Source organism: Aspergillus welwitschiae (assembly GCF_003344945.1).
Source record: "Aspergillus welwitschiae strain CBS 139.54b unplaced genomic scaffold BDQ94scaffold_42, whole genome shotgun sequence".
NCBI lineage: Eukaryota > Fungi > Ascomycota > Eurotiomycetes > Eurotiales > Aspergillaceae > Aspergillus > Aspergillus welwitschiae.
The window spans coordinates 1-24,985 of record NW_020798736.1 but is presented as its reverse complement, the minus strand read 5'-3'; the positions used below and the strand labels follow the sequence as shown (position 1 = coordinate 24,985).

The 24,985-nt window shown below is 50.6% G+C and overlaps 10 protein-coding genes across 10 annotated transcripts; 4 read left to right on the top strand and 6 right to left on the bottom strand.

The window, feature by feature from the left end:
* Window positions 1–640: 640 nt before the first annotated feature.
* Window positions 641–1,400, bottom strand: BDQ94DRAFT_151447 (uncharacterized protein). Its single transcript, XM_026767753.1, has one exon. It carries the CDS (start codon window positions 1,386–1,388, stop codon window positions 1,149–1,151), a length of 240 nt encoding a protein of 79 aa, XP_026621756.1. The 5' UTR covers window positions 1,389–1,400; the 3' UTR covers window positions 641–1,148.
* Window positions 1,401–3,766: 2,366 nt separating this feature from the next.
* Window positions 3,767–7,315, bottom strand: BDQ94DRAFT_183212 (putative histone acetyltransferase; the record flags this gene model as incomplete). The annotated part of the gene is made up of 4 exons (XM_026774355.1): window positions 3,767–6,477; window positions 6,545–6,592; window positions 6,672–6,751; window positions 6,825–7,315. 4 exons carry the CDS (start codon window positions 7,310–7,312, stop codon window positions 3,854–3,856), a joined length of 3,240 nt encoding a protein of 1,079 aa, XP_026621755.1. The 3' UTR covers window positions 3,767–3,853.
* Window positions 7,316–7,974: 659 nt separating this feature from the next.
* Window positions 7,975–8,530, top strand: BDQ94DRAFT_174411 (NADH dehydrogenase [ubiquinone] 1 alpha subcomplex subunit 1; the record flags this gene model as incomplete). The annotated part of the gene is made up of 5 exons (XM_026772342.1): window positions 7,975–8,022; window positions 8,094–8,186; window positions 8,247–8,254; window positions 8,327–8,453; window positions 8,510–8,530. 5 exons carry the CDS (start codon window positions 7,975–7,977, stop codon window positions 8,528–8,530), a joined length of 297 nt encoding a protein of 98 aa, XP_026621754.1.
* A 186-nt stretch (window positions 8,531–8,716) lies between these two features.
* Window positions 8,717–9,811, bottom strand: BDQ94DRAFT_174410 (arylamine N-acetyltransferase family protein; the record flags this gene model as incomplete). Its single annotated transcript, XM_026772341.1, has 3 exons — window positions 8,717–9,223; window positions 9,279–9,324; window positions 9,417–9,811. 3 exons carry the CDS (start codon window positions 9,809–9,811, stop codon window positions 8,717–8,719), a joined length of 948 nt encoding a protein of 315 aa, XP_026621753.1.
* A 657-nt stretch (window positions 9,812–10,468) lies between these two features.
* On the top strand, window positions 10,469–11,364 carry BDQ94DRAFT_174409 (RraA family protein; the record flags this gene model as incomplete). Its single annotated transcript, XM_026772340.1, has 4 exons — window positions 10,469–10,522; window positions 10,579–10,654; window positions 10,721–11,112; window positions 11,185–11,364. The coding sequence occupies 4 exons, from the start codon at window positions 10,469–10,471 to the stop codon at window positions 11,362–11,364; spliced, it is 702 nt and encodes a 233-aa protein (XP_026621752.1).
* On the bottom strand, window positions 11,033–13,270 carry BDQ94DRAFT_151438 (3-ketoacyl-coA thiolase peroxisomal A precursor). Its single transcript, XM_026767752.1, has 5 exons — window positions 12,922–13,270; window positions 12,406–12,856; window positions 11,444–12,349; window positions 11,185–11,391; window positions 11,033–11,112 (listed from the first exon to the last, which is right to left on the bottom strand). The coding sequence occupies exons 1-3, from the start codon at window positions 12,928–12,930 to the stop codon at window positions 11,550–11,552; spliced, it is 1,260 nt and encodes a 419-aa protein (XP_026621751.1). The 5' UTR covers window positions 12,931–13,270; the 3' UTR covers window positions 11,033–11,112; window positions 11,185–11,391; window positions 11,444–11,549.
* A 442-nt stretch (window positions 13,271–13,712) lies between these two features.
* On the top strand, window positions 13,713–14,776 carry BDQ94DRAFT_151435 (uncharacterized protein). Its single transcript, XM_026767751.1, has 4 exons — window positions 13,713–13,951; window positions 14,031–14,298; window positions 14,416–14,477; window positions 14,538–14,776. Exons 1-4 carry the CDS (start codon window positions 13,799–13,801, stop codon window positions 14,634–14,636), a joined length of 582 nt encoding a protein of 193 aa, XP_026621750.1. The 5' UTR covers window positions 13,713–13,798; the 3' UTR covers window positions 14,637–14,776.
* A 377-nt stretch (window positions 14,777–15,153) lies between these two features.
* On the bottom strand, window positions 15,154–17,824 carry BDQ94DRAFT_162528 (uncharacterized protein; the record flags this gene model as incomplete). The annotated part of the gene is made up of 3 exons (XM_026769570.1): window positions 15,154–16,084; window positions 16,138–16,721; window positions 16,781–17,824. 3 exons carry the CDS (start codon window positions 17,822–17,824, stop codon window positions 15,154–15,156), a joined length of 2,559 nt encoding a protein of 852 aa, XP_026621749.1.
* Window positions 17,825–21,112: 3,288 nt separating this feature from the next.
* Window positions 21,113–23,233, top strand: BDQ94DRAFT_94071 (NRAMP family metal ion transporter). Its single transcript, XM_026776894.1, has 3 exons — window positions 21,113–21,881; window positions 21,942–22,213; window positions 22,275–23,233. Exons 1-3 carry the CDS (start codon window positions 21,237–21,239, stop codon window positions 23,083–23,085), a joined length of 1,728 nt encoding a protein of 575 aa, XP_026621748.1. The 5' UTR covers window positions 21,113–21,236; the 3' UTR covers window positions 23,086–23,233.
* On the bottom strand, window positions 23,234–24,315 carry BDQ94DRAFT_94057 (putative SNF7 family protein (Cta1)). Its single transcript, XM_026776893.1, has 2 exons — window positions 24,080–24,315; window positions 23,234–23,966 (listed from the first exon to the last, which is right to left on the bottom strand). Exons 1-2 carry the CDS (start codon window positions 24,143–24,145, stop codon window positions 23,382–23,384), a joined length of 651 nt encoding a protein of 216 aa, XP_026621747.1. The 5' UTR covers window positions 24,146–24,315; the 3' UTR covers window positions 23,234–23,381.
* Between the last annotated feature and the right edge of the window lie 670 nt (window positions 24,316–24,985).

Here is a 24,985-nt window from a genome sequence, read left to right as displayed (position 1 = left end):
AAAAAAAAAAAAAAAAAAAAAAAAAAAAAAAAAAAAAAAAAAAAAAAAAAAAAAAAAAAAAAAAAAAAAAAAAAAAAAAAAAAAAAAAAGGAAAACTGAAAAAAAGAGAAGCGCCAGAGAATCACCAACACTAAGGAACTAATTTTTTTTTTCGCACATTTCCCCCCTCCTTTCCCTGTCTCTCAACAATCGAACAGTTGACCCTCTCTCCCCTTTCGACCATTTACATATCCGGTGGGGACACCGACTAAATGCACGATGAAGTGTTCGGCGGACCCAAGCGGTTGCCTTTCTGTCCAGACTCCAGCTAGCACGGGGAGCGAAACCTTTCCTGGTTATTGTTGACAGCGGTCCGCCGAACATCCCCAGTCCGAACCAGACTTTCATCAACGCTTAGTCTACGCTACAGTTATGCTTATTCGGGGTCTGGGGGCGGTTCCGAATTTCAAGAAGATCTGACCCAGGGTATGTTCCTTGGAGGCTAGAACTTCCTGGGTTCGCTCCTCGCCGGTTCTTCAGGAGCTCCAGGCGGCAGCCGAGGCCCGCCCAGTCCCTGTTTGTGATTGTTGATTCACTACTGGAACAAGAATTCTTGATCGCGGTTCGGCCGGGGTTCCGTCCACAGAATAGTCCTTCTTCCATTGCATCGTCCGCGCCAGAAGGTGCACAAAAGAAAATCTTAATCCTTCGCTAATCGCGAGTAATAATTATCGACGCCTCAGCTGGTCCGGCTAAGGAGTGCCCGAACAGGGATCCGGGCCTATCGAAGACCCCGAAAAGACCCCGGGAAGCCTTTATCGAAGCGATCAGAAAGCATCAGGAGAGAAGGCCGGGTGATTTGTAAGAAGGCTAGATGATTGCACGAAGTACGGCGACGGGGAGGAGGGGATGGGCCGGAGAGAAAATTTCCTGACTAACTGACAGATCATCTACAGAATCCGAGAGGTCAGACGGGCTAAGACGCCTCTCATCCGCTAATTGCTTCGATGACGGGCTCGCCATTATTATCGATTGATTGACTTATCGTTGCTCCAGGATCAGATATGGTGACTTCCTTTGTCCCTCTTTTCGGCCGAAACTTTTGATTCCATATCCTTTTCCTTCCTCCTGGAAGGGATGAATTTAGGTACAGAGCAAACCATCGCCATTCACCGCCAACCCAGCCCAGATCGAACGTCATCACGCAGCGCTGTACAAACACTCCACACAATGGCTATTGTCATGAATGGGGCATGTGAAATTCCAAATTCTCCATCAAACATGCAGTCGAGATCGCAGGATGCGAAACAGCATCCACTGCACCACACGGGGGGTGGGTGGGCTTGTACCCAGCAGACACTATCACCACCATGAATGCAGCCCAGACGTACTGTACATGCCAGCCGCATCGCCACATCAGCACAGGATTAAGTACGATGTGCAGGAAGTCCGGAGCTGCTCGGCACATGAGCCACACCTCGGTTCATTCTGGCTGGGGACTTGAGGAAAGTCCTACCCGTCGAGTGCTTCGTGGTCCCACTCAGCAACGCGATGACCTGTAACCTACTAGTAACTGATCAGAAGAGGGAAACGACCGGGCTCAACTCTACACGGTATCCAGGATTCTCTCTAAATCCATTTCGTACTAATGAAATCAACCTGTACGCCCCTCACAGTGCTGTGATTTCCGTGTACTCTGGCCTGGTGAGTAGATCAATAAGCCACTAACCCCGAACGGGGATTCCTCGGAAAAGGATTCCAAAAGCTGACCTCGAAGCCACATTCCTTGCTGCTGAGTATACCGCCACCGCCCGAGAGGGGCATTTTGTAGATGGTCAATCTCGCTATGTTTCGAGTCTTGAGCCACCGGGAAGAGAGAGGGAAAAAAAAAAAAAAAAAAAAAAAAAAAAAAAAAAAAAAAAAAAAAAAAAAAAAAAAAAAAAAAAAAAAAAAAAAAAAAAAAAGATAATTCTTTTGTATTTGTACAGAGTAAGAGTATACTGCGCACTTTCTACTGCAAAGATAGATACTCCATAGTAGAAGGATAGTAACAAAGTAGGTAGGTACCTAGGCAAGGGCCATACCCCTCCTAAGCCCAAAAAGAAGAGGAAAACACAAAACGCATGCAGCGAAAGTCACTCCCCCTCACCAAACCAAAAAAGAAAAGAAATAAAACCAAATAAACTAATAAAATAATAAAATAATAAAACCAATTAAACGAAAAGAAAAAAAAAAGTTTCCACAAGAAAAAGTCCAAGAAGTACACCCACCCTAAGTTACTCTCCGTATCTACAAAGTAAATGCAAAGTAAACTTTCAGACTCCTCTTGTCTCTGGATGAATTCCTGGAAATCTACTTCTCACGCAACCTTCCCCACTTTTTTTCTTTCTTTCAACTGCTCTCATTTTCTCCCCCCAAATCCAACCTGCAAGTTATCTGCAAGAACCACCTGGCCAAACTCTAAGTTGCCTTGCAATTTTTTTTACTCTTCCTTTTCTAATATATTCTTCTTCTCTTTTTTATTCTACATTATTTTCTTTTCTTTTTTTTTTCTTTTGCCTTCTCTCTCGGTCTACCTCCGAAGGAAGAAGAAACGATTGATTGAATTAAAAACGGTCTCTCATTTTTCATTGGAGGAATTAGTCTTGCTTGATTTAGCACTAATTAGTTATCATCACCTCCTCAGTAAGTATTTACTAGAATAGACATAAAATGATATCTGCACTGTAACCAAAGTAGGTACCTTCTGTTCCATCGCCAGGAAACCCCATCCAACCGCTTGCAATATCCCATTTTGAATGTACTAGTAGCACTTAGTACTTCCTTACGGTATACGGCAAGGTTGTGGGACGTCCACCTACCGAAAGCGGAACTGAACTTGTTTCAGCCACATTCCGGGGCAAACAAAAACGCCCCATATTCCGATGGCGGTGTGGCGCTGCAAGCAAAGTAGTATCTGTTTAGTAAGAATGTGGCTAATTAGTTGGTGTTTAGTGGACCAAGAGGGGAAAGAAGACAGATTGAGTTTTCTGAAGGATCGGAGGGATCTCGCATTCCTTCTTGGGTAGGGGGAATTTCTGGTGCCCTTACGTTGGAGGGAAAGTGTAATTGTTGGCTTTGCATACCTTTTTATCGATTTGGGGTTTGTGTGGTTAATGGATGTTTATGTTGTAGCCCTGGAAATCTAGACCAAAAGCTATGTTCTTCGATTGTGGATGGTTTTAGGTGGTTATTTTAAAATCTAGTCCTTGAAGATTGCAGATAAGTAGGTAGGTAGGTAGCGACATTCGTGAATTGGTATGAGATCAGATCCCATTCCCGGTGGGAGAAAAGCTACGTTACAAAAGTAGGCTAAGTGAGAAGAGGAAGAAACGCACATAATGAAGCAACAGGCAAGGACGTTTAAGTGTAATAAAATCAAATTCTCACATGAGTGGTGCAATGGTGGGCGAAGAGAAATGTTTAAGAAAAGAAAAGGGGGAGGGATGTAATATGGAAAGGTTTCACAGGACCCGAAACAAAACAGCCCTGTGAAATTGATGTAGTAAGTAGGCAATGCACTGAAGTGTGCATCGAAGGAAGAGACGAACCCAAAAACTCCGGATGACCCCGTCACTCCTTGCTTGGTACAATGTGCAGAGAGAACAAATAGACGAGAGAGAGAGAGGCAGAAAGAGACAAAGCCAAGTAGGTGAAGTCATGAAGTGTATCCCCGTAAGCAAAGTCCAGAGCCAGACTTGAGAGTCAAGAAAACAAAAACACCCCACGCCCAACAATAGTAAGTCGAAAAGAACGCCCCGGGAAATGCCTCGTGAATAAGAAAATCTTTTGGAAATGCATTCGAAACCTCGAGTCCCTTGACAATGTTGCAGGATCAGGTCTCCATCACAGCGTCTCCGTCCGCGTCGGTACCGTTGCGCTCGGCTTTGTCTGCAACGCCGTTCTCGTGCGCCGATAGAGCGGTGTCTTCGGCAGGCACCATAAGCTCAAGCTTCTCCACGTAGGACTTGCGGCTAACCGACTTGGTGAGCTTGGTTTTACCCTCCACACCCTTGCCTTTGGAAGGGGTTACAGGCTCGACATTAGGCGTCTCGGCCGCTTCATTCTCCGGATCCGTAGTGCCATTGGATGTGGGCAGCTCATCCTCACCGACAGCTGGGTTGGCGCTCAGTTCGGGCTCGGTGGATACATGGGTCTGGGACGTCGTATCCGGCCCATCTGCCGGTGTGTTCTCCATATCATCATACGGCTCGTTCTCAATACCATCCGGCTCTGCGCTCGTAGAATCCACCGCAGGGGAGTCGATCAGCTTTGCGCTACGCCCGCGCCGAACACTAGCTGGATTTGCAGAAGGGGTCACGGACGTCAAAACGGATGCTCGTCTGGGAGTGTTACGGCCACTGGTTCGAACAGCGATTGGAGTTCCGCCCGTCTTGGAAGACTTGCTGCCAAACGGTCGGCCAGGACGCTTTTTATGGGATGGTGCTTGCACAGGAGGATAAATCTCAAATCTCCAGGCTGGGACGTCTCCAGCGGGATTGGACTCGGCCGGTGTACTCGAGGTTGCGGATGCCGTAATCGGATGGCGGAAGCCGTTCACTTTAGAGAGCATATCGGTAGAAGGAGGTCCAGCTGGCTCAGTGGGAAGCTGTTCGGAGTCGGCGTCGCCAGTCCCATTCGTGATCGGAGGACCAGAGCCATCCTCCTTAGAGTCGCCAGCATCTGTTGGTGACTGCTGGTCTTCCTCGTTCCCAGACTCCTTCACGTCCTCACTTTCTTCATCCTCCAGACCCTCGCGGGGTGCCACGGCGTGTAACGGGGCGCGATCAAATTGGGATTGGTTACTCCGACCCATGATGTAAGGTGTCCAAACGAGCGCGTCGGGGTTAAGCTGGACATAGCCTTTGCTTTCCCAGCTGGCGATGCACTCTTCGAAATATCTGTAGTCAAGCCGCAAGGCGTAGGTCTTTGTTACCGGGTCTCTGACAAGCGCCCGCAAGGCTTCCAGACCGGACACGATGTCGTCTGCGGTCATACCGGTCCGCTCAGATAGCTCGGTTATACTAAGTGGCGTCCTTTGACTCCGCAACTGGTAGGATAGAATAAGACGCCAGTAGTTCCTATAAGAAACCAGGCCCATATCAGAGAGTGGCTTCTCCGGGGAGCCCGTCTTGCCTTCAATGCGCGTGAGCAAGTACGAGAAGTCAATGAGGAGGTTCCCGTAACCTTTCCGTTGGTGAATAGGGAGTGTAAGAATGCAAGAGACATTGTTCGCCGAACTAGGGCGCTTCTCTTTGCTGAAGTAGCCAACAAAATGGCAGCCCAAATCGTCAAACTCCGTCATGACATAGAACAGGAACGGCTCGACATCATAGTAGAGTGTCTTCGAGCCCAGGAACAACTTGGCGAGCAGGCACAAATTTTGACAGTAAACGGGATTTTTCCGTCCGTCAACTTCGAAAATCGATATGGACCCTTCACGGTAAATCTCATCTCCCGGAGGGTGTTTCGCCGGGCATTTGAGCTTGTGGCGCCACGCGACATAGTCTGAGTTCATGTATTTCAAGCAAAATTCACAAATGTAGAGAATGCGATTGCGACTGTACTCCTCAGGGTATGGTGCAGCGTACCAAGTCTCAATCTCGTAGCCGCCGAAGTTGATGTACTTGATTCTAGATGGGGGTCCGGACACCTTCTGCGACGCATGCTGTACAGTTTCGCCTGTGCTCTCGGCTTCTAGAGCTCGTCGTTGCCACTCTTCCTCCGCTTTTTGGCGGGCCTTTTCGAACCTTTCGCGGTCGAGGTGTGTTGGCAATGTCTTGGAGGTATCCGCATCCGCTTCGGACAGGATGCCCCCGTACGGTTTGCCCTTCAGCTCATCGGTCTCACGGTCGCTAAATGAATAGAATGGTGTGTAATAAGAGGCAGGTGTGATCGGTGCAAAATGAGCCTGTGGCTCGTGAGCGACGGGTGGTGGCTTTGGGGTCCTTCTGCTTCTCATCTGTGACCTGCTGCGAGAATTGAGAATCTTAGAGAGCTTAGACTCGTTGAGGCGAAACGCCATCACAAGACGTTCAAATTGCTTCAACACCACGCGACAGTGCTCTTGCTCGTTCCTACGCGTACGTCGCGAACGAGTCCGTACTGGGGACATGCCATCAACTGTCTCGGCCATCTGCTCGCGGGAGTCCGCACGATCGTAGCGCAACGGGGTCTGGCGTTGCCGTTTGCGAAGCACAGGTGCATGCTCCTCGATCTCAGCAGAGAGGGACATGGTCTTTCTCTTTCGCAGCGACCGAGAGCTATTCAACAGTTCCTCGTTGACAGTGACTGTATTGAAAATTGAATGGAAATCGGAGCCGTCTTCACCCGTATGAGCCGGCAGGAGCTCCTTGCGCATGTTTTTCTGTCTGTTTTTCCGTTGCGGCGCCGCGCCCTCTTCCGCACTAGGCTTCAGCTTCTCGCGGACGCACGTCGGGCACCTCCACGGGTTGGCATCTGAACGAGTCAGCTCAAGGGCCCCCTCGGACTTTCTAGCGACAATTTGTTTCAAGAAGCAACGTACCTTCTGCATCTCCTAGTGCGTTTTGCTCGCGGGCACACTGCCGATGAGCTGCCGGGTTGCCGAGTCAGTAATGATCGCCCAATATCCGGGGAAATTATAGTTTGGATGGGGCCGCAACCCAACGTACAATGATCGCCGCAAACTGCGCATGTCAAATATTCCTCGAACTCCTCACTCGGGTCATTATCTTCATCTTGTCCACAAAATCTATCGATCCAGTCGTCAGCCTAGATTCCATGGGTATATTGTCGAACAAGGCATGGGCCAAGTCCCCACTCACATGCAGTTTCCGCGGACCGTTGTCTCCGCCTCCGCATCCTCCTGGTCATTGCTTTCGCCTTCCCACTCCTCATCGGACTCCTGACTGCTCGACGAAGAACGGTGCGCTTCCTGGTCGCTATCACTCTGGTTTTCGAACGCCGGATCTGCCTCCGCGTCAGCGGCCTCCGAAGCTGCGTCCTCGTCGTCGGCAGACTGGCCATTCTGAGGCACCTTGACTGCGCCAACCGGCTCGGTATCGTTCTGATCTCCGACCAGACTCATCTCGTTATCTGGCTCCCCTTCTGCGTCCTGATCCTCCCCGAGGTCGCCAGTCGCAGCATCGTCCGCAGCCTCTCCGGTGAAAGCGCGGTGCGCGGCATCCTGAAGCTGCTGATCCATCTGATACAGGTCCGTTTCCTCCTCCCCCTCCGCGTCCTGGTCACTGTCCACCATATCCGCCGGGGTCTTCGACCCGGGGTCGTTGGCCAGCGGTACGATAGCCGGCATAGTGTATGTCACGGTGGTCGCCAGGGCTGTCACAATAGTCGCCAGATAATGATTCGGGGATTTGAAATACAACGCAAGCCCAAGAGTTGAGGCTATTCAGGCTCCCCGCGAAAGTAGACGATCATCTGGTGCCGCGTGAAACGGGCATCGGGAAGCATAGAACGAATTGCCTGGGGCGCCACAGCTCTGAAGACCACGCACTGTAAAAGGGGAATCCACACAAGATAGAAAGTTCGATTCCCTACAGCAAGCGCATGCTTTCCAAGCAAGGTCAGTGAGGAGTAGGTAGCAGCAGCGGGAAGCGGACAATGGCAAGCAACACGTGTAGCAACAGGGCGGAAAACGTACCGTTCCCACGAAAAGAGCAGATACTCCGGATCAAGCAGAAGTAGACGCGTGTAACAGCCAGGGAAACGCCGTCTCAAGTCTACTTGCGCAATCAACGCAATCGACGGCGGCCTCTTTGCCCCTTCTCCTGCCTGTGAGGTTGACGGCCGTGCTGACTCAGCCGTCCCGCCTAAACCGCTTTGGGCCAACCTCCAGACCTCGTCGACGAACGGCGGATTCCCGCGGCCACACCAGCTTCACCTTTCCCCTCGCTGCTACTCCAATTGAGCCTTGTGCATTGCTCTATTCCTGTCTCTTCGACTCCTATCGTCATCATGGGTGTCCCCTTCGAGGCTCTCCTTCCCTTCGGCATCATCATCGGAGTACGTTCAGCGACCATTTCCTCTCCCCATTTGTTTTCGACGTGGTAAGTACTGACCAATGCGTGACACAGTCGTTCACTGTCGGCGGTGCCGGCTTGTGGGCTATCCGGAGATGGGACAACGAGGGCAAGATGCCGCGGTGGAACAAGGATAAGTGGGATAGAGTAAGTGAACCTGCCACTTACCCGATGCGACCGGGATCAGACGTACTAACTCTTTTACAGCAAAGTATGTTATAACCTCGATTGATGTCGTGCAACATCAAATTAGAGATCCCCTATTTCCAATCTTGAAAGAGAAACAGCGAGCTAACTCTCGACACCCCCCGCCTACCAGTGATGGAGAGAGACCTGAGAATCACGGGCACGAAACGAGGACAATCGAGCAACCCGGAAGCTCCCAAGGGATTCGAGCTCAGCAACCCCTGGAAGGTACGGACCAGCACAATCAGCAGCAGTGAGCGAAGCAAAATACTGAACCATGGCAGATCGAGAAACGGATTTTCTAGACAGCATGGGTTGTCACACGTCATGTCATTATTCCCGCCTGTTCCTTATTTATTCGGCCGCATTACTTTCGAGAGAAATATCCACGCAATGAAAGATTGTTTGTATCATACTATAAAAGATATCTGGCCGGCTCTGGGTACACCGCCAGGTAGATTCTATCTTAGCCTTTGTTTCCAAACCGACATCTATTTGATCTCAGATACAAAACCGCGGATAGCCTCCGCTTCATAATCGCGAAGATGCATATCAAACCATTTCGCCAGGGCTTTGACGCGATCTGCATCGCTTTCCAGCGTCTCTAGAACCTCCGACTGTCCAAACTGTCTCTTTTTCACCTCCCGCCCAGCAAGAATATACATCCCCTGCACTTCACTCTCCGCCTCATCCATGAACATCCTAGCACAAACCAGCGACTGCGTGAACCAGCTCGTAGGCCGCTGACTCGTCGCATAGTTCATGATCTCGAAATCCTGCGGCAGGAACTCCGTTCCCAGGAATGAGTACATGGGAATCCACCTACTGTCAGGCGTATACCTGATCTGATAGATCCAGACCTTTTGCGTCTGGTCCACGTACTCAGGCAGGGCCTCATGAACGAGACGCATCTCCGTCGGAGCCATGCAGATCGAAACGGAATCCTCTTTGAGCGGCAAAGGCCGGGTAGGCCCATTACCCCCGAAGCCGACGTCCACCTGCATATACCATTAGCTTCGTAGTCACTACCGCGTAGGATACCTAGATACATACCGCGTACTTCTCCCCATCAATCAGCACAATCAGCACCATATGCGACCTATACATCATTAATATACTTATACCAGCCAAACCCAACCCTTCCATTTCCATCTCCATGGAGAATACTACTAGTATAGGAAAATAACTTACATCCCCGTATACAACTTCTCCAACCCCTCCTCCGCCCGCCCCGTCGCAGCCAAACACACTCTCCCACCCGTAGCATAGACAACATACCCCAGAGACTTCAATATCCCATGAAGCAGGGTATTATTCTCCATGCAGTAGCCATCCAACTTGCGCGTGACCAGCTTTTCAAACACGCATGCAGGACGAATATCGATGGTCCGGTGATTGGAGTAATGCAGGGCTGAGTTTCCCCAGGGAATGAAAGTAAGATGGCGCCGTTGGATCTCGAATAGGGTACCGAGGGGGTCGTTCTTCACGGCTTGTTGTAGTTGTTCTAGTCTGCTGGTGTTGGAGCCGTAGTGGATCCGCTCAAGGTAGAGGGTGAGTTGGTCGGGGGTGTAGGTATTTGATGCCATATTGGATATAATATACACGAATTTACTATGAGTGTATGTATGTGGCTCAATCCAAGAAGAGAGTAAATGAAAGGTGTATTCTGGTGATATCAGGAACTGAAATGTGGCCAAGCCAGCTGTCAGGGACTTTACGGAGATCCGGCGGCATTTTTGTGGACGGGGAGTTTTACCCCAGGAACTAAACTAAAGCAGATACTATTTGATAATTAATTGGAGGAGACTGACTCGACTGGATCCGATGGTTCCCCCACATCTATCCATGTTCGGGAGTGGCATTGTCAGGGACGATCCGAGGGGAGAAAGATGGTATTTATCTATGGAATTAAAGTACCACAATATGATATCGGGTGAATGGGGAAGAGAGGAGCGGAGTTTAGCAGACGGGATGCATACTGATCCGGTCGAATGGATGGGAGTTAAGTATCTATCTTGTGCGACTATTACACAGTAGGATGTTGTGACTACTTAAGAGATCTGCTCGACACATGATGTCAATGCAGTGATCCTCGGTTATGCAAGAAGGATTCTTTGCAGCTTATCTGATCGGATTTCACGGTTCGTATATACTCTTATCCATGCCCCTCATATATGAATCTGCTACCTTATACTTCGCCTACTACATACTACTATCTACTCATTCAATCCGTTGCAGCCACCATGTCGACCCTCGAAGAAAAGATCTCCCTCTTACACAACTACTCCGCCTGCGATGTACATCCCCTTAACCATATTTAACCCATCAAACACTACTAACTCAGGAAAACCAGGTCTCCGACGCCCTCCTCAAACTCCAATCCGTCCCCTCAAACACCCCGCCCCGAGCAGGCTACATCGCAGACCTAAGTATACACCCATCGTCAACCACCACCGCTACCAAATTACTAACAACCCATCTACTAAAATCCACAGGCCCCTACCCCCCAAACACCACCACACCCACCAAACTAATCGCCCCCGCCAGCACCCTTCAATTCATCCCCAAATCCAACCCCACCCCCACCAGCAGCAGCATCCCACCCTCCACGCACTGGTCCGACCTCACCACCCCAAACACCATACTTGTCATCTCTCAACCCCCAGACCAGCACTGCGCCGTAGTCGGAGGCATCATGGCCCTTCGGATGAAAGTTCGGGGCGTGCTCGGCGTGGTGGTTGACGGAAGAGTGCGCGATCGCGCGGAGCTCAAGGCCTCTGGATTGGGGATCTGGGCGAGGGGAGGCTCGACGGTGGGGAGTGGGGCCGAGGCGAAGCCCGGCGAGATGGGTGGGGAGGTGTGTGTTTCGGGGGTTACTGTACGGGAGGTATGTCTTTTCTTTCTTTCTTTTTGTTGTAAGTGTTTGAGAATTGGGTTGGGTTGGCTAATGTGTGTGCAGGGAGACATCATCTTCTGCGATTACGAGGAAGGCGGGGTGGTGGCTATACCTCGGGACTTGCTGGATCGGGTTCTCGAGCTGATGCCGAAGTTGGTGGGGATGGATGATAAGGTCAAGGAGGCGGTGGAGGGGGGAATGAGTGTGTTTGAGGCGTTTGGGAAGTTTAGGGGGAAGATCTAAGTCTATAGGGGTGGACCGGTGTTGAAGGTACAGTAAGTAATGCTCGGTAGGTTCAATTTGTAAGGCTAATCTTCTGCAGTATGGTATATAAAGTGGTGTGAAGACCAGCTTGGGATATACGAAAATTAGATACATCGCTAGAGATAAGAAAAACAAATCATCAATCTAAGTTACAGCCTTTTACTTTACTCCGCAACCCAAACGGCTGCCATACCCATACCCGTTCCGACGCACATGCTGCTAACACCAATCTTCTTGTTCGTCCGCTTCAGCTCCGTCAGCAGCGTGCTGATCTGGCGCGAACCCGTGCAGCCGAGCGGGTGTCCAAAGGCAATCGCACCACCCTTGGGATTGATCTTCTCCTGCGGCAGACCCAGCTCGTTGATGCACCAGACGCACTGCGAGGCAAACGCTTCGTTGATCTCATAGATGTCCACGTCGTCCTTGGTGATGCCGGCCTTCTCCAAGGCCACGGGGATGGCCTTCCACGGGCCGATACCCATGAGCAGAGGCTTGACACCGACGACACTAGCAGCGACGTACTTGCCGATGATCTTCTGTCCCAGGCGCTCGGCCGTGGAACGCTTCATCAGCAGCACGGCGGCAGCACCGTCGGAGATCTGGGAGGCGTTTCCGGCGTGGATGGATCCGTCCTTGGCGAATGCAGGTCGGATCTTGCCCAGCGACTCGGGGGTAATGCCGTCGCGGATGCCGTCGTCGGCCTTGACGGTGATGGTCTTCTCTTCGCCGGACTTAGGGTCCGTCCACTTGACCTGCAGAGGGATGATCTCTTCGTTGAAGAGACCGGCCTTCTGGGCCTTGACGGCCTTCTGGTACGACGAGGCGGCGAAGGCGTCCTGGGCTGCACGAGTGACGTTGCGATCCTTGGCCATCTGCTCGGACAGAACACCCATGGGAACCTTGCAGTTGGCCGACTCGGGGTGGGCCTCGAGAAGCTCGGAGAACTCGGTCACGGCACCGGGGCTGACGATGCTCGTCAGCTTACATATCATAGAGGGGTGAAGGGAGCAGAAACTTACCCGTATTGAGACGACATGCTCTCGACACCAGCACCAATACCAACATCGATCATGCCCGATTTCAGGGCATTGGCAATGTCCACAATCGCCTGGAGACCGCTAGAGCACTGACGGTTCAAACTCTTAACGGCAGTAGACTCAGGGAAGCCCGCCACCAGGGCGGCAGCACGGAATTCCGTCGCACCACCACCAGGGGGAAGGACGGAGCCGACAGCGATGTCGTTAACCTGACTGGGGTCGATGCCGCTGCGGTCGATAACCCCCTTGAAGACACCAGCCAGCAAGTCGGCGGCAGCGGTGTCCTTGAAACCACCCTTTCCACCCTTTGTAAGAGCCGTACGCAGAGCGCAGGTCACGACGATATCATCGGGGTGCTTCTCCGTGATGGCGGAGACTCCCTTCTTGCCACCAGGGCCGAAGTGGGAGGCCACTTGGGAAAGACGCTGCTGGGCTAGGAAAGTGTGGCCGTTAGTTTAGAACCCTTTTGAGAACCGACAAAGGCTACTGTAGACTTACCGGAAGACATAATGACGTCAACGGAGACTCGAAGAAGTAGAAGAGAGATGCGCCAGTGATATCTCCAGTAGAAAAGGGGAAAATAGTTTAAAGGGGTCTGAAGCTACAAAGAACCGGACTCCTGGTCTTATAAGAATCTGGGGCAACGTGGAGTAAAGCCGGTCACTTGCAATCAAACCGGCTGGCTGCTCAGCTCTGCTACAATGAACCGAGGCTTATGCGCATCATCGTTGTTCCGCGGAGGCGGGTCACGGGATGTCGGTCCACGAGGCAGCGGTTTCATGTGAAAAAGCAATGCACCAGAACGGCTGATGCTCAGGCGGTTGCATGTGCTGCTTTTTTGGGAGGTGATGCGTACTGGTACGTCATGCGATCAGCAGAACCAAAGATGAGAGGCAAACATGGTCTGGTACTGTTCTGCAGTGCAGTGATTAGTGATCTTGATGCATCCGTAGTGTCACATGTTTGCTACTATGAAATTGGTTTCAGAGCCTAATATATATATATATATATATATCGTCTTATAGTAGTACTTACCTTAGATCGTCCTAAAGTCGCCCAACATTTCTCATCCTTATGCAATGTAACAAATATATAACAGATAGTATTTGATCGAAAACCCAAAACTCCATCCTTCTCTCTCCTACGTAGTTCATAGCACTAAGTACTAAGTACTAGTAAGCCATTCAAACCAAGATGCCACTCCACGAACCAATCACCACCGAGCGGAAACCAACCTACGCCATCGGGCTAGTCTCTCCGCGGGCGGAATCCCACCCGACAACTTTTCCTCCGCAATTCAAGATCACTCCATCGATCTTCTTCTATATCATCCTCAACCTCCAATCCACCACCAGCTAACAGACACACTCAAACCAATGACCTCGACCTTCCTTCTCCCCCGGCGCCTCGCCGCGCTCACACTATCAAAGCCCCTATTCCCAACACCACAAGCAACAACAGCAGCAGCAGCTACCCGCGCCCTCCCAACATACCTTCACCACAAGCACAACGCCACTCAAATACAACAGGTACAATTCCCAAACCCAAACCAAAAAACATACACTCTAGTACCAGCAACTCAATCTAACAAATGCAAACAAAATCTAGACCCGCCCCCTCTCCCACACCCCGCACCACCTCTCTTCCCCCTTCCGCCTCACCACCAACAATCCCAACACATACACTCCCGAAGATGCCGAAGGCGAATACTACAGCCCCTACAAACCGAAACGCCAATGGCCACCGGACATGTCGAAGCTCTCTCCGAAGCACCAGTTCCGTTTAGAACGGAAGTACCGGCGTCGCGCGGCGCTGAAATACGCTCGGCCGAAGTGGGTTAAAGCGACCAAGATTACTCAGTGGGTAGTTATTGGGTGTATGTACTATCTATCCCCGCTGATATTGTGTTTGGTTTGGAGATGGCGGCGAATCGCACGTGTGGCGTGACATTGCTTGCTAGGTTGGGAAGGCTAACGTACATGATGGGATTTAGTCGTTCTGGTGTATGCGTTGCTCTTCATGGAGTGGGATGAGCGCGGGAGTCCGTTTGATGAGGTGAGTGATATCTATCTATCTGTTGAGTATGGTTGAGGCAGGTGAGCTTACTGTGGTTAGATTCGACGGACGTTTTTTGCTGGTGTCAAGGGTGCTTTCTCGACGCCGCCGCCTCCTCGTCCGGTGAAGAGGTCGGAGGATGAGTCGGGTGCACAATAAATAACTAACAAGCCAAGCCAGGTCCTGGAGGGTTTTACAGCTGGATATCATCAGACTAGACCATTTCGTTCAATCTACACTGTATAGTATCCTATCCTGTACAACTATCATATGATTTGAATATAATGACAGCGAAGCTTAAGCCGCTCATGTTGACAATAGTAGAAAACTAAGCATAATCCACCTCGGTCATGTCGTGCCTGCTATAACGCATCTGTCCAAGAAAAAGAATGATCGGCCTGACATGCAATCAAAGAACGTCAAATATCGTCAGGTCTGTGGCCCTATGCCGTCATGAGTCGTTTCGCCGTGGCCGTCAAGTGACGGTGAGATGCACCCAAACACCGCAGAAATGCCAACGCCGTCCAATCCCAATTCTCCAAAGTCACAATGATGAACAACTAACAGACAAGGTAACAACAACAAGTCAAAAAAGATAAAAGCTGTCATAATGCCGTGTCAATGTCGCCGATTAGTGGAGACATGATGACCGGTCCGCGCAGCAATAGACTCATGTCTAGAGCCAATTCCCAAGGCCACTGTTGCCTTGGGCCCCGCCACGACCAGCAGGGACATCCAGCGCAAGTTCCAGCTTGGGAGGCTGTTCGTCCAAGACACCCTTTCTGGGGCTTCCAGCTGCTGCTTTGATCGCGGTTTTGCTCGGCGACCCAGGCTCCGGCCGCGGAGGACCTTCGCGGACCGATGTGTATGGCCATCCGTCAGCTACAGCTGCAGCAACCCATGTCTTTAGGCAATCGTGCACGGAGGAATAAAACTTCTCCTTGCATGTTCGCAAACTACCGCCCATGACCTTCTCGAATCCCGAGGCTCGAAATTCTTCTCGAAGCTGGTTACGTTCTTCGCTCGTTGGCAACGACGCCACCAGGCCATTCATGAGGTCCAGGTGCGCAGCCAAGTAGTTGGTCGCATCCCATTCCACGCCACCAACATATGGAGCGGCGGGAACTGGAGGCCTAGGGGCAGGGAAATGACGTTCTCGGTAGCTCACACCCGGTTTATCGTCTTTCAAGATCGGGATCACGTTGAGATGATGCAGGAAGATCCAGAAAACTTCCTTGGTCACATTGGTAACCTCCTTGCACCAGACTCGGTAGGGGCGTGACTGATATATGTTTGCGATAAAACTCAGAGGCTGACTGTCCTCCGGGGGAGACGGGTCGCGCAGGTAGGATAAGATGCGTGAAGCCCGGCTGGCAGCCATCTCGTCGGATGATACAGCAGAGAGCTGAGTAAACAGGAGATTGATGATAATCCCACGGGTTGTGTACTCGCTTGGGCCCTTCTTCTCTTCGTCAAATAACATTCGCAGCAATGCGGGGAAAAGCTCGCCCTCGATGTTGGTGAGATGCTGCAGAGCGATGGATGTTGTACAAAGAGCTTTCAAGCATAACAAGGTTTCGTGAAGCAGGGTATCTTCATGCTCTTCCCTATCCAATTTATGAGCTCCGGTTTCCCAAATCGGAGAATACGTATAACTTACCTCCATTCAACCTTCATAATCCTGTAAAGCAGTTGCACCACCTCATCCATACCACCGTCCGCAATGAACGTGTCAACCCAGCTGACAGTTTCATTCCGGAGGAGGATGCGAAGCTTGTGCATTTTCCCAACCTCGACCATTTCTGGCTTCTGGATTTCTCTCAGATAATGCACAAAGTCCGACGGGTCAGCTGCAGTATCACAAGCTGTGGCAGAGAGTGAGGTAGTGGAAGCTGACGGGGTTCCGAGCCTGGAGAATCCTGTGGGCTGTGAATAGTCGGCGGATTTGGGACGCCTATAGAAACTCCCGCTGTCGGGGCGCTGCTTCTTAGGCGAAGAGCTGCCTTTGGAGAATGAGAAGCCGCGACTGCGGGATCGCGAGCGAGATCCTTTGCTGTCTTGGCCATGGCGGTCCTCCTTTGGCTCCTTCTTGCGCCCCCGACGACCGGTACTATCGGTACCACTAGCACCAGTGCTGTGCGGCGCAGTATTTTCGGCTCGATCCTTCATAATGAAGTCTGCTTTTATGTTGGTATCCAGAGACCTCATCTTGTCTCGCATGTTATGAGGAATATTCCTAGCATCCTGTCTCGTCATTAGTCTAGGCTCTGGGTGTTCGACGAGAGTAGTTCGGGATTACTAACCAGTAGCTTTTCGAACTCGCTCTCAAGCTCCTTGCCGGTCAAGCGTTTCTGCAGTTCAGCCTCCTGCTCTTTTGCATTAAATGCTGATATTGCCGCTTGGACGCGAGAGAGTCGTTTCGGGCTTGCTTCGGGCCTGGATTCCGCTGGGGGATGGTATTCCGGGCGTGAGAGTGCCCTGGGCCTTCCGTGTTTCTTGGGCGAGGCAGGTTCTGGCTGGTTACCCGAAGCCAGCTGGTTCGCCGTCATGCCATCTATAGGATCCATCAGTTCTTTCACCTTGCGATTTCCCGCGAGGTAGTCCGATTTTGGACGTGGCTTTGGATCCCCGCGGGCTCTGAGAGAGGGTCCATCGTAATCATAGAAGTTTCGCTGAAGAGTGGGTCCATACTCCCTAGGGGTGTAGAGAGAAACCTCCTCCTGTAGAGTCCTACGCTTGTGCTGGGAACTGGTAACCTCAGGTTGGTTGTAGTACGGCGGCGTTGGGTAGTGGTTCCACATTGGAGAGGGCATGCTATCGACAGGGTCCGATGGGCTGCGGTTCTCTTTGTCCCGAGTGCTCTTCGAGTTTTCTCCTTTCCTTCCGCGTTGGGATCGTTTCAAGATAGCCGTGAGACTGTTGGCCGACTTTGCTTTCTTCGGCTTCAGATTCGCTGCTTCGTCATCTGGCGTCTCATCCGACTTGTCCTTGCGTTCCATATAGCTCTTGAGAGATTTCAGTGAGACGGCGCTTTTTGTTTTCTTGTGTAGAGTGTGTTTCCCTTGCTTTCCAGGTGATCTCTGGGTTGAACTAACGTCTGCTGTATCCCGGTTGAGGGCTATTTCTGCCAGTGGCTGTTCCGCAGGGTTGTAAGGTCCATCGACTGGGGGCGCATATGGGCTGCCACTAGGCTGGCCTTTATCAACGACTCTAGGGGCGAGGACATCATCTGCAGATGAAGTCCGTTTGTGGGTCTTGGATGACCAGATTGCTCGCAGGACGGATGGCTTGGTAGGACCACGGGAGGAATCGTCAAAGATGCTCGGGGGCTGTATGCTGGGAGCCATGTCTTATCGCCTTTGGCCCGAAACTGATTAGGAAGCCACAGACTGTGTTAGCAGATGAGGACAGCCATCAGAGGAAGGTTATGGAACGGGTAGGCGCAGGCGACTCACGGTGAAAGTTGCTCCCGCGTAAAGATAGATCGAACACCAGCGAAGGATACGAAAGTAGCGGAAAATTCTATGCAAAGCAGGATAACGAGGACATGCAAGAGTAAAATACCGACGACATTGATGAACGTCAATTAGGAGAAGGAAATGAGGTTAAAGAACTGTAACTAAGGAAGAGAAGAGAAGACACCGGTGCGAAGGAACAGGAGACACAGCAGCAACAGCAAACACCAAAGAGTCAACCTCAGGTGGGTAGACCGGGAATTTGAAGCCCTTCAAAGGTCTAAGACGGGCAGGAGCCGTAAGCATTCCCCCACTGCATAGCCTAGTCTGCCAACGCCGTTGCCAAACGGCTGGAGATGGGTGCACCGCAGTGAAGCGGAGGGTGTAAACACTGTGCGGGCAGGGAGGTTGCTGGGGGCAACCGCGCCTCCGGTCGCGCCGGAGAGTGCATCACCCCGTCATGATCGTCTATCTATCAATCGGGCAGTTAATTGATCGGGCAATCATATCACTTCCATCATCCTCCGTGTCCAGCCCGCCCAAAGAACATCCGATCGCCCGTCATCGTGAGCTGGACCCCGTCGCGATGAAAATTGGGGTCGATGTCATAGTGGAGGAATACCCGGCATGGAACCGGCTATTGAATGGACCATCACAATCTACCTGCGTCGGAGTGGGCGAGAGGTCATATAGTTATATTCATTGACAACCAGGAATATGGACAGTATAGCAGTCCAACTATTATGCTGTCATCATTATGACCGGTAGGAATAGATGGGTTTATTGTTCCTCTTCTCTTGCTCATAGTACTTAGTGTCCACTGTCGAACTCGTGAGATCTGATGGTGTACCGAATCGGGACTAGTCCGGCGCATGATATAGTAAGTAGTTACTACCAGTCTAGCCTATTAACTACCTCTATGCTCTCTCTGTTTCGTCATGCTCTCCTTGTCACTCAATATCTGTTTGGATGTATACAATATCCGATTCCTCTATTATTTATTCTTTTCAAGCTTTGATCAGTGAAACCCCTTCATTCGGCTATTGATTGGGTCGTCCGCATGCAGATCTCAGAAGCTCTGGCTCGATACCAAACGATCTAAATAATAGGCAAGGGATGAAGATTGTCCCCATATCTTACACGAACTTAAAGAAGATAACCTCCTCACTGCTCTAGGTAGTCATATTATGGTCTATGACACAGAGTCTCTGGCATCGGAACCGCCTCTCGAGTCTGACAAGAGCAACATCAAAAAAGGGGATATCACTCGGAAGAACTGAAACAATTTGTGTGACCTGTGGTAGCTGGAATGCAACCTCTTAGGTTTAACTAAAGATCACTACCTCACAGTAATCAGATGATAATCAAGTGATTGGTCCCATACGGGGAAAAGGACCAGGATTTCCAAACGATATCTGAAATCCGTGAGACGTTCAGGACACACAATGTTGGTGATCTTTTGCTTAATGCTACACAATGTATACAGGATGCTTGATGCAAATGGTATTGAAGACTCAACCTTTCAAGCAGTCACTAAAGGTCCTGTACTATTTTCAGAGGTTACTTGTTCAGGTTAGTCTACAACAGAGAATAACCACACCACAGGTCTACAGCCGGACGTAGTTCTAACTGAAATCTTCATGCATATACTGTATCTAGAGAACCGTAATGGTGCCATGGATATTGTCGGGAGACCTGTGTTGGTTGTCAACTTTATTGTACCGATATTTAGAGTATCAAAGAAGCCTAGCATTGATCAAAGATCTGAGTTCATTGGCCTCAAGGCTACATCAGTAGAGCAGTAGAACCATAATTTTCTAAGCTATAAGCTGTCTTCAATTTAGACATACCAACATAACAGCCAGTTGTATCAGCGCATTCCATCTGGTTTAGGCTGAAGACGCCTGAATATAGGGGAATCAGACGAGTTCCTCAATGTCGAACACAGATGATTTGGAGACTAGCATTCGTCTTGGGTAGCTTTCGAGTACCTGGTACATGGAAAGGTCTTTTGTGAAACTGTGACTGCCCATCTAGTCAACTTGACCAGGGCAATAGTCTTCGTGCACTGGGAATTAATTGGGGGAGCTCTTGCAATAAATAGCCATCGGAAGGATCACCACTGGAGTAGGGTCTTGGAGAGTGCGTCTTTTTCTGATTGCCATTACGCGTTCTTTGACCCGCAATCGGTATACCAAGAAATTGTTCGGAGACCACATAATATGCTGGCCGAGGCATCTTGTCCTCTATCTTGTGAATTCGATAACATGGCTTTGGGAAGAAACCTCTGGAGCCGCTCTAGCATAGAATTCAGACACTTGGCTCAAGGGTTGGCGAATCCATCAAACCCAGTTGCGCGATTAAAGTGATTTGAAATGGTGTTTTCCACGATGTAGTACTCCGAAGCCACAACGGTCCGGTTCCATTTGCATGAATGGTCCGATATCGAACAAAGATCTTGGTCCCATTGATTGCCGACACGGCAGCAGCCGCACGGAAACACCAGAATCTCGGAGTTCCAGACTGCGGCCCTACCTGTAATTCTACAACCCAATATGGCCATTATCATCAAGTGAATGATGCCGTTGTGTACTATGAAGACGCCGATTTAGGCGCTTAAATCCCATAGAACTTGTCGAATCAGAGGGAAGATAAGGCAAGCAGATCGATCAGCTGCAGCAAGGGAGGACAAGGCGCATCACGGGATTACAAGGATTCCATAACTTGGCTGCCAAACCACCTCGATCTTCTATCATATGTTCATCTTCTGTGCTCATTGAGCCTTTCTTTCTGGTTACCCATGGGGTATCCATGCAAAGTCCGTTTTTCGCTGAAAATTAATGTCTCACCGAATCTACGAGAACACAATGTTGCCTAAAACTGTTGTTTTTAGTCGGTCTGGGCGCGGCCCAGTTGGCCACACTTCACCGCGAACAGCCTCAACCGCATGCCGTCAGGCTACCAAAATTCTGGATCTCCCCCTTCTCTTCCCTCTCCTGCTTCCGACTGGAGTGAAAGTCACTGATTTCATCTTTTGGATCCATCTTCCATCGTAACAACTGCATTTGAACACATAGCAGTCGATCTATCTATTTCCTCCGGCTCTCTTCCCTGTTCCGCAGTGGACGTGTCTACAGCGACTACCGCAATCGGGCAGTTTCGGGCAGGCTTCCCCGCAGGGTCCTTGACTCCTAGACTGACGTCCCGAAGTGGCGTTGCCTAAATACTCCGATCTCGTGGCTATCGGAATAGCTGCAATTGCTAGTATTTTAAATCGTGTCACTGAAGAGCTTCTCAGCCCGCCATGAATTGTCCTTCGCGCACCGATGACACCCTCGAGCACCCGGGATGGAACCAGAATCCGCCGGCGCTGAATGCCGACATTACCACTCGCAGCGATTTCAACGGCATTGCGAACTCGAAGGTGCATCGGAGACATGCAGGCGGTATGGGAGGGGCTGCAGCTGAAGGTATTGCGGCGATGGATCATAGACCAAATAGTCTAGATGGAAACGAGCCCGAGATGGAGAAGAAGACACCCGGCGAAGTGATTGCTGCCGCTCCTGGGGACCAATCACCCAGGACGAGCAGCGAATCACCTCGCCGTCCTTTCAAAAAATCAACTATATCTTTCTTTCTCCGTCTTGCTCAAAGTATCAAGAAGTTTGGTCGCTTCGTGGGCCCTGGATTCCTGATCGCGGTAGCCTACATTGATCCGGGAAACTACTCCACCGATGTCGCCGCAGGCGCAGAGTTTCGCTATGCTTTGCTCTTCATCGTCCTAGTGTCCAACCTTTTTGCTATTTTTCTACAGTCGCTGTGTATTAAACTCGGCACAGTGACAGGGCTCAATCTGGCGGAAAACTGCAGGGAGCATCTGCCCAAGTGGTTGAACTACATCCTGTATGTTTTTGCGGAGGCTGCCATCGTGGCAACCGATATCGCAGAGGTACGCAGCCAATGTTTCCCCTCCCTGTTTTCTGACGCTGGTGCTAAGCTGGTTTCCTAGGTTGTCGGGTCTGCGATTTCGCTCAACCTTCTCCTGAAAATCCCTCTGGTGGCTGGATGCGCAATCACATTAGCCGATGTTCTCTTCATCCTGATATTCTACAGACCGAATGGCGCTATGTGGGGATTGCGTCTATTCGAGTTCTTCGTCATGATGTTGGTTTTGGGAGTTGTCATATGCTTTTGCATCCAGCTTGCCCTTATCAAAGAACAGTCGGTCGGAGCTGTTTTCCGGGGCTACTTGCCTTCGTCTGCCATAGTGCAGTCCAATGGGTGAGTAGCCCGATGTGTATATGACTGGAAACACTGAGTTTGCTAATATACTGTTTTCCAGTCTGTATCAAAGCTGTGGTATCCTCGGTGCTACAGTGATGCCTCACTCCATGTTTCTTGGCAGCGGAGTTGTCCAATCGCGACTGAAGGAATTCGATGTTACCCAAGGCTACGTCGATCCCTCCGTCTGCCTTGGAAGCACCAACGGAGAAGTGGAATACAGGCCGTCAGTCCAGGCGATTAGGGGCTGTCTGAAGTATTCCGTCATTGAGCTTACGTTGTCCCTTTTTACATTTGCCCTCTTCGTCAACAGCGCCATTCTCATAGTTGCTGGTGCTTCCCTGTACGGAACGTCGGGAGCCGATGAAGCAGATCTCTGGGGCATTTACAATCTTCTCTCCAGCTCCATTGCTCCGGCTGCAGGTCTTATCTTTGCACTGGCCCTACTTCTCTCAGGTATCTCGGCCGGGATTGTCTGTACCATGGCTGGGCAAATGGTCAGCGAGGGAATGCTGAACTGGAGCATCAGACCTTGGCTTCGGCGACTGGTCACGCGATCTATCAGTATCATCCCTAGCATAATCATTGCAGCTGCTGTCGGCAAGGAGGGATTGAACAAAACTCTCAACGCCAGTCAAGTGGTATTGAGTGTCATCCTTCCGTTTGTCACCGCTCCTCTAGTTTACTTTACGTGCCGCAACCGTTACATGACCGTCCCTACGGACAGAAACTTCACTGGCGAGGATACCTCGGCTGACGGAGTCAAGATGAGAAACAACTGGCTTGTTACTGCCATCGCTGTCATTGTTTGGGTAATCATTGCGGTCATGAACGTTGCTTTGCTCGTCCTTGTTGGGCTCGGCAAAGCCTGAGAGTGAGAAACGCATGGAACGCCGAATCCAGGGAACAACATCTTTTCGGAAGGAAGTTTCGCTGGAACGTGCAAGCCGTGTGGCTCAGAATAGTGGACACATAGTAAGATACACTCCGAAGATGCAGACACATAGGGGACGGGAGAGTGCAGAAAGAACATAGATAATAAAGCTCGTAGAATGAACACAGCTTAGTCGACCAATTTAAGGGGAAGAAAAAGAGAACAAGAAAAATCCAAACTCCGATGCCACCATGATCTGAACTCCTAAACGCTATTCTCGTAAAACATGTAATCCTAACCCAACCCACTAGCAGGCTCCTTAACCTTAGTCTGCTCCGGGGGCTCATCAATGAACTGCGGCGGCGCCACCTCATCTTGCAGGAAGCTAGGCATAGCACTATCAGCCATCGAGCTCTCCATCATAGTCTCCTCGCCTAGCGCCTCCAATTCCGCATCGAGTTCCGCCTCATCGACATCCTCGGGAACGTCATACGCCCGCGATATACTTTCCTGGATTTCGTTCCCCACGTCCATCAAATCCGCCATCTCATCCTGCAGCCGTTCAATCTTATCAATATCAATCTGACCATACTGCTTCTTAAGGGTCTTGGTCGTCGTCTTCATAGCATCAACCGTCGTCATCACATTCTTCAAATTATCCTGCATCATGCCCGCCTGCTCCATATTCCATGACTGCTGCGACAGCTGATCCCGCTGCGCTTCGTACTGTTTCCGCCGCTGGAGAACCTTGAGGGCTTTCTGCCGTAACGCGGTTTTTCCCGGCCCGTCGCGCATCTTGGAGATCTTGGTTTGATAGGTAGATAGTTCCGAGTTGAGAGCCGCCAGCTTGACGTCAATGCTGGAAATGCGTGTTTCCACCTGTCGGGGAAATGTTAATCATGCGGGGTCAGGCGGATAAGGGACGAGATGAATTCGGAGAGTTGGGCAACAATGATGAATGACGAAGGTTGGAAGGGAAAGGGGAAACGTACATTGGTTATGGCCCCATCTAGCGTTGGCTTGGGTGCCGTGTTCTTCGTACCGAATAGCCGATTCATTTTGGCTGGCTAGGTGTGAGGATTGGAAGTGAACTCTTGTGGCAAGCTTGAGGTCTTGAACAGGCGCCGAACTGGGGGGTAGATATGGTCTGGTTGGTCTTAGCGGCCGCGGCCTCGCCGCCTTGGAGATACCGGTCGGGAGTATAGAGCTGTGTCGGGTGTTTCTGTGAGTTGGGACTTTGCGCAAACGAAGTCTTCAGAGATCGCAAGAGACGAGACTGATAGTGAGCGCCAGTGAGGATGTGAGTAGTCCAGTAATAATTTCAACTATTAGAATAGAATATGGAGTAGCGGGGGTGGATGTTATCAGTTGCGCTCGAGACGAAGCTTAGGCTGCTACCTAGAATTGCCCCCACGTGATGGGGTATAATACAGTAAGATGTGGTAATATCCTGAAGGTACGGCTATGTGCCGTTCTGGTTAAATTGGTCAGTGTAATCTGGCGAGTGAATTCTTTAGCTGACAGATATGATTGCTCTGCCGTAGGAGAAATATAATCCCAGGCTGTAACCTGAATTGTCCTGATGATCAGATCCAGACTGACTCGGTTTGTCCCCTCACCTGGTCCGAGGCAGATGAACCGGAGCGACGGAGTATGGGGTATCTCTCTAGTGACTGCAAGGCTAATTTGCTTACTGCCCCCCGAGTCTAACCTAGTAAGCACACGCCTGCTCAACCAAGTCCCCGGGTGAATCTTTATGTGCTTGTTAGCATGGCCAGGCTGAATTATGACACCACGATTCACAAAGGTAAGATGAAAATCATATGGCATTGATGATAAGGTAGGCAGTCCTATTGTAAGAAAGTGACGGTAAGATACCGCCCAGTCCTCCCCCCCCC

Bases quoted from the DNA above. Each gene is read 5' to 3' on its own strand.
- BDQ94DRAFT_151435 (XM_026767751.1), top strand. From the start codon at position 13,799: ATGACCTCGACCTTCCTTCTCCCCCGGCGCCTCGCCGCGCTCACACTA. The intron at 14,299-14,415 runs GTATGTACTATC...GATGGGATTTAG, and splicing joins TCAGTGGGTAGTTATTGGGT to TCGTTCTGGTGTATGCGTTG. The intron at 14,478-14,537 runs GTGAGTGATATC...TACTGTGGTTAG, and splicing joins GCGGGAGTCCGTTTGATGAG to ATTCGACGGACGTTTTTTGC.
- BDQ94DRAFT_151438 (XM_026767752.1), bottom strand. The intron at 12,350-12,405 runs GGTAAGTTTCTG...CGAGCATCGTCA, and splicing joins GAGCATGTCGTCTCAATACG to GCCCCGGTGCCGTGACCGAG.
- BDQ94DRAFT_94057 (XM_026776893.1), bottom strand. From the start codon at position 24,145: ATGAATCGGCTATTCGGTACGAAGAACACGGCACCCAAGCCAACGCTA. The intron at 23,967-24,079 runs GTACGTTTCCCC...TTTCCCCGACAG, and splicing joins TAGATGGGGCCATAACCAAT to GTGGAAACACGCATTTCCAG.
- BDQ94DRAFT_94071 (XM_026776894.1), top strand. From the start codon at position 21,237: ATGAATTGTCCTTCGCGCACCGATGACACCCTCGAGCACCCGGGATGG. The intron at 21,882-21,941 runs GTACGCAGCCAA...CTGGTTTCCTAG, and splicing joins TGGCAACCGATATCGCAGAG to GTTGTCGGGTCTGCGATTTC. The intron at 22,214-22,274 runs GTGAGTAGCCCG...ACTGTTTTCCAG, and splicing joins GCCATAGTGCAGTCCAATGG to TCTGTATCAAAGCTGTGGTA.
- BDQ94DRAFT_151447 (XM_026767753.1), bottom strand. From the start codon at position 1,388: ATGCGGCTGGCATGTACAGTACGTCTGGGCTGCATTCATGGTGGTGAT.